At 41.1% G+C, this 11,407-nt stretch overlaps 1 protein-coding gene across 1 annotated transcript; it reads left to right on the forward strand.

Annotated features, from left to right (window-relative positions):
• The first annotated feature begins 5,864 nt into the window (after positions 1-5,864).
• On the forward strand, positions 5,865-8,594 carry PTH (parathyroid hormone). Its single transcript, XM_084853804.1, has 2 exons — positions 5,865-5,950; positions 8,330-8,594. The coding sequence occupies exons 1-2, from the start codon at positions 5,865-5,867 to the stop codon at positions 8,592-8,594; spliced, it is 351 nt and encodes a 116-aa protein (XP_084709930.1).
• The last annotated feature ends 2,813 nt before the right edge of the window (positions 8,595-11,407 follow it).

The following is an 11,407-nucleotide window of genomic DNA, read 5'->3' on the forward strand; positions in this document are numbered from 1 at the left end:
TTGGGTGCTGTGTTGTCTCCTCCCTCCCTGCTCTGAGCTGCTCTGGCTAGACAGCTGAAATTGGCCATCTAGCCACAAATGCAGGGCGGCCGGAGCATGATGGAGAAGATCCCTTCTGCGCTCCTCCGCCTTGCATTGGATAGTCAGTTGCCTCCAAGTTTGGAGGCAGCCAACTATCTCCATAGGATTGCGCCCACTGTAGTGCTGTGAAAAAATTTCTCCCCTGTATTTTTGACCATTCTCATTCAATTTGATGGAAAAGAAATTGCTTTTGCAAATAAATTCAATGGAGAAGAAAATTTCGTAGAGATTTCATTCTTGCACTTACCTTATTGGTGGCTGAGGAGTGTGCTTAAGTGCTTTGTGTGTTTTTTCCATTGTACAACCAACTCTCCGGCAGCCTGCTTCCTCAGTTTCCCACACTTCACTTAAAATGCAGGGCAAGACATAATGGGGTAATTCCTCTCATAGGGCTTTTGCAGATCAGGAAGTGCAGGCAGCCTGGGAGGGTGCAGAGCAATGGAGACATGTGCAGTAGAAACAAAACACACATGGCACCCTCAGCTGCCTCACAGTGATTAGGTAAGCTCAAAAATGAATTATAAAACACCCTGAGAATGAGAGAGAACAATGGAAGCCTCTTTCATGGGGGAAGAAAACTTTCAGGAAAATGGAAGATGGTTTTTGCATCAGCACTACCTCCACCTCTTCCCTGGAGCTAGGCACAACATTGCCTCTCTCACACCTGCATTGTGGTGGATACAAAATAAGGACCAGCCTGCTGATACAGTTGATGCTGTTGCCACTTTGAGTGACAGTACAAAAAAAAAAAAACCTTACAAAAAAAGAAGAAAGAAGCTGTGTTTACAGCCCCTGCCAATGCCGAGGCCTACCTGTGAGAAACTGTTGAGAATTTCTCCTCCCTCTGGAGAAATTCGGTGAAATGTCGTCATCCCCAATTTCTCTGCCCACAAATACAGTGGGGAATTTCAAGAAGCCATTTGTGCATGGCTGTAGTTCTTAGGCCCTGTATAAGGTTTTCCCAAATGAAAGCTGTATGGAGGAACAATGCCCATATGTTTAATCATCACCTGAGTGGGGAGTGGGGCTGCACTGACTAGCCTCGCCTGATGTCATGCACACTGGCTTATCCCATCCCCGGACACCTGTGTGTTCCTTGTGAACATTTGCAGTAAGAAAGCAGCTTTCAGATGAACAGTTGAAAGTGCAAAGGTACCCACACGATCTGGAACCCAAATTCTACAGGGTTCCAGATCACATGAATGCCTTAGTGCATACAGCAGTACATGAGAAAACTCTCTTACTGCAGACATTTGCAGTGAACATACAGATATCAGAAGGTAAGGCAAGTCAGTGTGCATAACATTGGGGCTGGGGCTAGTTGTTGCACCACCAGACATGTGCTGATTCAACACAGGAGCATCGTTTCTGAGTAGACCTAATGTCGAGCCTTTCTACACAAGGCTTTTATTGTGCACTCATAATTGCTCACTCATGGTAGTTTGTGGGTCCTTTACGTGAAATCATCAGCCTCCAGGGCCTTTCCTGTGCTTTTCAAACATTACTGCATTTTTTTCCCTAATGAAGAAAGTTTGGTATTATTTAGAAATGGCAGAATGAGAGTCTCGTGTAATTGTGCAATTCTGCTATACCACAGCACCATCTAGTGGCTGTATAATGAAACATATAGAAAGGCAGAGAAAGAAAAAAGCACATGTAAAGGAGCCGATCTTAATCCCACAAAGAATCTGGAAGCGGAAGCCTTGGTAAAGGTGCAGAATAAAAGCCTCATGTAGAAATGCCCATTATCTATCTATCTGGATTGTTCATATAGGTCATATGCATGTTAGGTGCTTTAAAATAAGTAACAACAATTTGAAATTGCTTACTCATGAGTTGTTTTTAGTGACTTCTGAAGCTACTTAAATGTGGTTTTAGGAATGGTCAGTGTGATAGTGGCAGGCTTCAATGAAACCAAGATATCATCTGTTACATCTTCTCAAAATTTCTATAGCTGGAAAAGTTATCTCCCCAGTTCATTAAAGCACATAGGTAATCTATTTCACATTTAAAGTCTCTTCCTATTTCATTTACCCTATAAGTATTGATACATAAATCATAATAGGATGGTGACAAGCTTTCCCTGTTATATTCACCATTGATTTGTTAACATACGTCATAGAACTGTATCATTGAAAATCTCCAAAAATCTAGTCTTTGCCATGAAACAAGACTATCCAAACAACTGTCTGTTTTAGAACAATCTATGCAATACAAACCTGCCAGGCATCTGTCAGAAGCAAACAGCAGGAATACTGAAGAATTTGTAAGCAGAATTAAGACATGCAGATGACTCAACTAAGTGAGCCAAGCCAAGACAAGCCACGGGCAGCCGGGAAAAACAAGAAAACAATTCAAAAAACAAACATACCTCAGGAGTTAGACCCCAAGGAAAATACCTTCTACAAGTCTTTCCAATATAATTTTTATTTGCATAAAACCAAGATGACAGAGAGATAGAAACACAATCCCTCATATTTTAGTTTTAGTTCTATTATAATATTCAATTTATTCCAGGAAAAAAATCCCACTTGCTTAAAATCTAAGATATGCTTATGTGACATGGTCATTTTTAGATGAAAAATCTAACCTAACAACAGTTTGACTTGGCTACTTACTTTTTTGAAAGGAAGGAAATAAAACCTTTATATAATTTGTTTTGTTTAATACGGGAACAGCAGTTTGACTCCATACCTTTGACAAGATTTACTCCTGTGTTTAAATTAATGTCACACTGCAGGTGTAGGTCAGGCTGCAGGACTGGTCTCCCTATTGTGATATGCGTGCACTTATTATTAATTTTTTTAGTGTTAATAGTAATCAGGACACCCATGGAACCTTTCCTTTTCCTGCTTTGAACAGGCTGAATTTAATGAAGTTGGGCACATTGACTGTGGCTTGCCATTTATTTTATTGGGTGTTTGCAACTCATTCATAAATGTTACTGTTTTTAGTCATCTGTGGACTCATTAACATTTAAAGCTAATCAGTAATTAATTAACCCAATGACATAATTTCTTTATATGCATTTTTCTCCAACCCTAAGCTCAGATCCCCTAAAAGTCAAACTCTTAAAGTTACCCAGGTTACAGTATTTTTCTCTAAACTTTTCTTTCAATGCCCCAGTAACAAAAGCACATAATGGGTGGGTACATCAGGGTTAGGGGGTGTGTGTGACATCAACTGAGTGACATCAACTGAGACAATAAAAGGGCTCCTTAGTTACTTAGAAGTTCTGTTTAAAAGTTATATTTAAGGAGTCTTCTAGACCAATTAAACAGACTTTAACTCAACTTCTGCCTGCCGCTGGCATTTCTACACGAAGAACCAGCTTAAGAGACTATTTGGTAAGGACATTCTATTTTATTTTGAAAGTGATTATTTATAACAAAATCAAATCGCTTGCTTCATCCATGATTGGACTGTGTAGTCAACAAATTGTTTAAAAAGTAATTTGCAACAGAGTTTAAATAGTTCATTTAACCAGCAGTTTTAAAAAAAAAATCCATCTGGGAAAAATAAACATTTAACTGGGGTAAAACCTACTGACTAGTTGAATTTTTTTTTAATGGGCATGTGAAACTGTTTGGATAATATTTCATGTAAGAATATCAAGCATGTAAACTGTAGGTATTATGTTGCAACAATAAAAACAGTACACAGAACAGGTATTGTAAAAGCGCCGTAGTATTTTATTTAGCAGTGCTATGGTGTATTTATCTGACAACTTTAATTGAAGTCTTACTACTGAAGTCTTCTCCAGCATCACAATCAAGAATTAAAGTTAGACTCAGAGTTGGGCTGGGATACTGTTTTCTTGTTTTCTTTCTGCTTCTTGCATCAGCTGCAGTAATACTGATCATTGCTGAGATGTTCAAACTACTCTGTCAGTGAAGATGCCAGTGACAGCAATGGGTTTATGCTGGTATAACTTGTATAAAGTCTAGCTTTCCTGTGCCTATAACCTTTACTGAGTAAAGCAAAAGAAAAGGTAATTTCCCCTCTAGCTAGGGTATTAGCACTATGGGGGGGGGAGGGGGGAGGGGGGGAGAGAGAAAGACAGAGAAAGAGGGAAAGGGGTTTTGTTGTAATTTCATTTATGCCACAATGAATTTCCAGGTGAAGGGAAGTTTACAGCATAAGCAAACTGGAGTGAGGCTAGGGTCAGACCTTTGGGTTTGTCTGTGATGTCAGCAGACAAGAAGATGAGTTAAAGGCACCAGGCACAATCCAGCCAAATTGAAGTACTTGTATGGCCCATTATTTCAGTGAAAGTGTTAACATCGCCTGTTAAAATCAATAGGACTTAATAGGGCTTAAATTTGGCTGGATCATGCCCATAATTTTAGCAACTTATTTGATAAGAAGTTCACAAATTTCAAAACCTTTCATTAATAGGATCAAGGGGCAGAACACTCTATGATCTAAACGAATACAATCAACTAGAGAGGTAGAGAATATGGTGTGAGTAGATCCACGCAGAACTCAGCATGTGATTTGTGGCTCTTCCCTCTTGTATTCCTTCCCCACTCCCATTCATAGATGGACTGGAATGTCCCAGAGCCACTTCCTTTAATCCATCTCACCATGCACCCACAAATATACCCAAAGGGACTGAGTCATTGTGTGTAGTAAATATGAGTTGGCTTGTAAGCTGCGTGGCTGTTGAAGCAATCACATGATTGCTTCATCATACACTGAACTCTGCAGACATCCGTTCAACCCATATAATCAAGACATCATTTGTGTCCATTGGATCCTATATAGCCATATACAGAAAAATCAATAAACCCATATTGGCAATATGTTCGTAACAGAGAAAATAAATAGGTCTTTGCACAGTGCCTAATTGATGTATGGAATTCAGTATTACAAGATGTGGTAGTGGCCACTAGGCTAGATTACTTTTAAAAAGGACTAGACACTTTTGTAGAAAATGGGGTGCTTCCAGATGGAGAACTCCTAGTGCTACCAGTAAAAAGGCATCATGCAGCTATTCCGTCTTTTCCTCCAAAACCGATTTTTTTTTTCTGGTAAGAAAAAAGATGGAAGAAGTGGTAGGAAAACATGAGACGGTTACAAATGGAAGGTGATGCCATGCCTCATCACAGTTGTCATGGTTGCTGTGTTTCAAGGTCTGGGGTGGGGGGATCTGCTAGACCATTTACAGCAGGGATAGGCAACCTGTGCCCTCCAGGTGTTTGGGGCTACAACTCCCATAAATCCCAGCCAGCATGGCCAATAGTCAGGAATTATGGGAGTTGTAGTCCAAAACATCTGGAGGGTACCAGGTTGCCTACCCCTGCCTTAATTGCACTTAATATACACTTAAATAGACATTATTGCAAGTTTGGAAGCATTGCTATTACGAAACATAATAATAAATATGCTCTGGGCTGTGGTACAATACCATCACATTCATATTTCAACTATTTCCCATGCAGTGTTTCCCATCTTATACAGAGGGTAGCTAATGAAGCACAGGATGCTTCCATTATATGAAATATGAATATTATTTCTTTATTACAAAATTTATAAACCACTCTATAATGGGGAAATTAAGGCAGAGAAGCTAAAAGGCTTAGTCAACATTTGTGGCAAAGTGGACTCCCTGTTTCCTCTGTTACTCAAAGAAAAATACACCCACTTTTATAAAGTCATTTGCCAGATCATCTTCTTGATTGCTTTGCTATTTATAATGTTCATATTAATCTTTTTGACTAACCCAATCCAACCATGAGAATGCAGATTGACAATTTTCAACTTCATCCTTTATAGTTAACATGACTTCAACCAGAGACATGGCTAAAACTGCAATCATTTTATGTGCAGTCTATTTCTTCGCAAATTCTGATGGAAAAGCTGTAAAGTGAGTATACTGCAATATCCTTATTAGGAGGCTGGAGGTGTTATTGAACAACACACACATCTGAATCTCTGTTGTTTGGGTACTTCATGTACAACATTTATGACTAAAATGACAAATAATATTAGCTGCAAACTATACCCACATCTTAATTCACATGTCCTTCCAGCTTTATCCAATTAGTAGCTCAATCCCACTAACTATATTTACTTTGAAGTACATCTCATTAAATGTCATGGGACTTACTTTGGTACAAAGATGCAGAGCATCAGCTGCTCTGTTTATATAATCAGAAGTTCAGCTATAGCACATGTACAATCTGCAATTGTGCTAAATGGTATGCTCTGCATATGGTGATATCGCTCACATTGGTTTTATTTGTTTGTTTGTTTGTTTCTATACTGCCCAATAGCCAAAGCTCTCTAGGTGGTTCACAAAAATTAAAACCACAAAGTGCAGAATAAAACAATATAAAATGTAAAAGCTTAAAATCACAAAATAACAGTACAACCAGAATAAAACATAGCAGCAATGCACAGATTTAAAATAGAGATTTAAAACACCAGAGCTAAAATACTAGGAAGCTAAAATGCTAAAATACTTGGAAAATAAAAGTCTTCACCTGGTGCCGGAAGGAGTACAATGCAGGTGCCAGGCGAACCTCTCTAGGGAGCTCATTCCATTGTGAGTTTTACAAGGTTTCGTTTCATGGGCTTGGGTTTCTATTCCATGTATTACCTGAGGTATGTAAAGCCACAGAGGTATAGCCTGGGATGTTGACTCTGGATTAAAATCTCCTCAGATGCAGTTCCCATACTTTCAAGCACAATACAAACTTGAGAAAGCAAAGTTGTTTTTGAGTTCATTTTTTTAAAAGAGTCATATTTGATTGTTTTTAAGGTTGCAGATTTCCCCCCCAAAAAACGTTACTCTAGGATGGCAAAACAGGTACAGCAATGGCTTTGTAGTACCTTGTATCCCCACCCCAATTTCTGCACAATACACAGGCATATCTGCACCTGGATAATAAAGCAGGGTATGTGCAAGGGTGACCAGATGCAATAGAGGGCAGGTTTCCTGCACCTATAGTACCATGTAGCACAGGACACTTCAGCAGGTGCACATTTTCTTAGAAAAAAAAATCCAAACTGCTACACAGCTATGAAAGGCATAGAAGCACTGTCCTCTATTGTATCTGGCTGCTGAAAGTGCCTCTGTCTACATGCAAATTAAATCTCTATCCCTGCTGGATAACCATCCAAGAAATGTCTGTTCTGTTTTCCTAACCTGCATCTATTCAACATTATTGGGAATTAAATATGTGTAATGGATGGAGAGATGAATTCTTGAATAACTGAGGCTCGGGCCATTTGGTTCAATCCATCTTTATTCCTGAGTAATGATGACTGTTGATTCAGGCAGCCCCTTCTTGGGTGGCCCCAGTGTTCTTTTTGGTTCATCTTGGATTGAACATGTGCTTGTATTGACTGCAATGTCGCAAGCCCAGATTTCAATCCAGTGTGCAACTGTAAATGACCTTTTGGAAGTATTTGCACCCCAAACCTGGTTTTGTGCTCAGGCATCTAAATTATGCCTTTCATCTCTGTCACCATCAACTAAAGACAAGTCTCCACAGAATAAATCTAAGCCCCTAAAGCGATTGTGAGAATTTTCCCTCAATGTTGCAAAAAAGACAGGATGAACAGATGCATCTTACCATTTAGTGAAGACATGCTTGTAGGCTTATACAAAGGTCCAAAATGTGACACCATTTACACAATTAGTAATTGTGTGAATGGTGTTTTTTAAAACACTAAATATCAATAATGGGAACCCAGTGCCTGCTGAGGACTCTGGAAGAGGGAATTGGAGGCTTTAACCTTTGTCTCCTGCTATAGTCTATATCCAGACCATCCCCCCTCCCTGCTATTTGTATTGGGAGGAAAGCTCCCAATGGCAACAATTGGAGCTTTCTTCCAAATACAAATAAGCAGACTCAGGAGGGCCAATCTGGACTGGAACTGTAATAAAGGGGAAGCATTAATATGCCCCCCCGCCCGGGTCTCACTCTAGATCACCCTCCCATGCTATCACCCTCTCATGCACCCTCCCATAACTCTAAAAGAGCTATCCAAGGGGCTGAGCTGAATCTATTTTGGGGGAAGGGTTCAGCACTTTGGATAGCTCCTTTCGAGTTCTGGCTGGTTCTAACTGAAACCCATAATAGATTCACAGTCCCACTGATATCAAAGCCACTAGCCCACACTTGCTAATAGTGTGAATGGTGTCATGTCTAGTTTATCTCAAGGATACAGAATTAAGCATTGGGTTGCTAATGCTATGAGGTTTATTTTAATCCCACCCCATCCATCTCCATTACAGGAAGCGGTCTGTAAGTGAAATGCAGATTATGCATGATTTAGGGGAACACCTGCATTCTGCAAACCGGCAAAACTGGCTCCTTGAGAGACTGCAAACCGTGCACCATGATCCCCAGGCTGCTGAAGAGATAGCAGTGGATGCAAAGCCCCGCGAGGTCAGAAGTTGGCGGCTGCTCCCAGATCATCTGCAGGCAAAGATGCAGAAGAAACCAAAGGATTGGAACAAAGGTTATAAAGATATCACCTTCAAAACAAAACCCCAGTGAAAGAGCCATAGTGTTGTCTTTCCAATTAAGTGCATTCAGTAGTGAGCGATTAGGGCATTTTATTATTTATTATTTATAAAACAATGGCACCTAAGGGCATGTCCACATAATGCTACTCGTTGGGGACTTATTCTGTGCAAGTTATTCCCATAGTCTACATCAGTGTTCCCCAACCTGGTGCCCTCCAGATGTTTTGGTTTACAACTCCCAGGATTACTCACCATTGGCCATGGTGGATGGGGCTGATGGGATTTGAAGTCCAAAACATCTGGAGGGCACCAGGTTGGGGAAGGTTGGTTTGTGTGTGGTAGGGGCTTTTGTGCACACTGCTCCTTCAGTTGTGCATATAACTTACAGGGTGAATTGTAAAGCCAGTTCAGACTGAGCAATCTGTATTATTCACTCCCACTATTGGGGTGGCTGGGGGTTGGGTGAGAAAGGCTCTAGGCTTTCCAAGGGATATTTCCTACGCTTCCTCTTGCGTGCTATACTACTGAAACTGGCACATGGTCATGGATAGCTGCTGTAAGAACAATACCAAATGAGTTGACTAAGGGCTGACTCGCACATCATATTAATGAAGAAATGCCTGGAACTTGTTTCCTGATACTGCTCATGCCACTTGTATTGACTTCCAGAAGGAGACGCGGTTAAGACATGCAGCAGCAGCAGGCCCATAAATCCTTTGGCGGAGTAAGCTGGTGCCAGGATCAACCCCATGCCATCTTTTCTCTTGATTGCTGAAAGAATGCAAGTGGGTTGCCTTCTTCTGGCAGTTAGGAGAGGAGGTGGCATGGACCCAGGACCCAGGCATCCATTTCCCCTCATGGTGGGATGTGACTGCCAAGACTGACCCCAAGTAGGTCTTGGTCCCTGGAAGATGGCAGCCTTCTGCAGCTAGTCAAGATAAGTAGTGGCAGCAGACATGGAACATTATTTGCATTCCCTCCCTCATTCAGAGCTCTTCTACACGAGGCACTTCTACAATCCTACTCACGATTGCTTACAGGTTCTTTAGAAGACAGTGTGACCCTCCAGTTTTGTTTCTGTTTGTAAACAGCATTTTCAGTGAGTTTTTCTAGAGCAGGGAAAAAGGGATATTATTTTTGATGGCAGAAAGAAAACACAGTTTCTACTTTTGTATTTCTGCTATTCTGCTATACCACAGTGCCACCTAGAGGTTATGTAGTGGAAAAGCAGGAAAGGAAACCCTCCTCATGTAGTGCTCAGATCTCAATTCTGTGATGAAAAAAGAAGTAGATGCAGCGGATTAACAGCCTCATGCAGAAAAACCGTAAAATGGTAATGTGAATCAGCCCTGAGAAACACAGATCTGGTTTGCATCATACGACAACCCACCATAGGTGATCAGCCATGGTAGGTTGTCGTGTTGTGTGAACCTGGTGCAGTTTCTGCAGGGTGGCTTATTTTTCATGAACAAGCCCCTGTGAGAACCCATATCTTGTTGTAGGGATGTTCACACCCATATTGGCTTCTTGTGCTGTCCAAACCTGGCAGGGCAACTTCATAGTGGGTTGTCAGGAATGACTAGAGAGTCACCTGGCAAGAGCAGTGAAAACCCCAGCAGCTCCTCGTAATCTTGCCAGTGCTGCCGCCATCCTCCCTCATCCCTTCCCAGTGCCCTCTGCCCCATGCTCCTAAAAAATAGAAGAAAGGACATTGGAGAGCGTCCCAAACACATTCACAATTTTAAAAATTATTATTTATTTTCTGTCCTGCACAAGTGTGCAGAAGTGAATGTCCACTGCTAGGAAAATTGCATAAATTTCCCCTCTGTTTTATTAACCTGTCTTGAAATTTGCACAAATTTCTCCTTAGAGTAGTAAAACTATCTTGAAATGTGGGCAATTTCCCCTTCTGTTTAACTGCTCTGCCATGAGATTTGTGCAATTTCCCCATTTACTGCTCTGTCATGAGATTTACATATGTTTAGTGATCCTTCTCACTATTCTGTAACCTGTATGTAAATGTGACAGCTAGCAATGGCGACCAGTGGAGGGAAGTGACAGTGGGGTTGGGGGAGCAGAAGGAGCTTTAGTAGTAGTTGTTCTTACTTCCATATAACATGATGCAGCCTTTAAAAAAAAAAAAGGTGTTCGCTAGCAAGTGAAGCACCAAAATGGAGGATGAAATTGACATTGGCAAGAAGGGGGTATTGGTCAGCTGGGCTAAATATTGGACAGATGGTCTTGCAGTCTTGTGCAAGAGTGGAAGACCCCGAAAAAAAGAAAAATAAAAAGTTTGCGAATGTGTTATTGCATCCATAACAGCTCAGAAAATGAATTCCATTTGGTAATCCAATGCAGGGGTGGGAGAGAGTTTCTGTCAACCCCAGCAGACCAATTGCAGAAAGGGTGCTAACATAGGGACTGAGGAAACAAGGAGCTCTGCCACAAAGGCGCTTGGGCTTCACGCTGGAACCAGTGGGAGAACTGAGGGGGATTGAGGGGGAAACAAGCCATGGCAAGCTACAGAGCATCTGATCGTCTGTCAGGTTAGTGAGTGAACAACCAACCCATGGTGGCTTATTCTGAAGATGGCTTAATGTGATGTGCAAACCTGCCAAAGATGTTCAACAAGATGGTAAAACATCCATTTGGAAGTGCTCCAACCCTTAATATACTGTCACTGTGAAAGTCTGAATGTGTATATAAATTGACAATGGCTGTAATCTATAAGATACAAATGTGGAGTGGTCCTGCAAGGGTAACATACATTTACACCAATGCAAACCATGTACCGTTGATCTTTGACTCAATACTGTGTATGCCCATGTATCTGAATGTTTCTGA

This window comes from Heloderma suspectum, chromosome 1 (genome assembly GCF_057233095.1).
Source record: "Heloderma suspectum isolate Gila_16-S chromosome 1, 16-S_ref, whole genome shotgun sequence".
NCBI lineage: Eukaryota > Metazoa > Chordata > Lepidosauria > Squamata > Helodermatidae > Heloderma > Heloderma suspectum.

Excerpts from the sequence above, each read along its gene's own strand:
- PTH (XM_084853804.1), top strand. The coding sequence starts at position 5,865 with ATGACTTCAACCAGAGACATGGCTAAAACTGCAATCATTTTATGTGCA. Across the intron at positions 5,951-8,329 it reads TCTGATGGAAAAGCTGTAAA|GAAGCGGTCTGTAAGTGAAA; the intron begins GTGAGTATACTG and ends TCTCCATTACAG.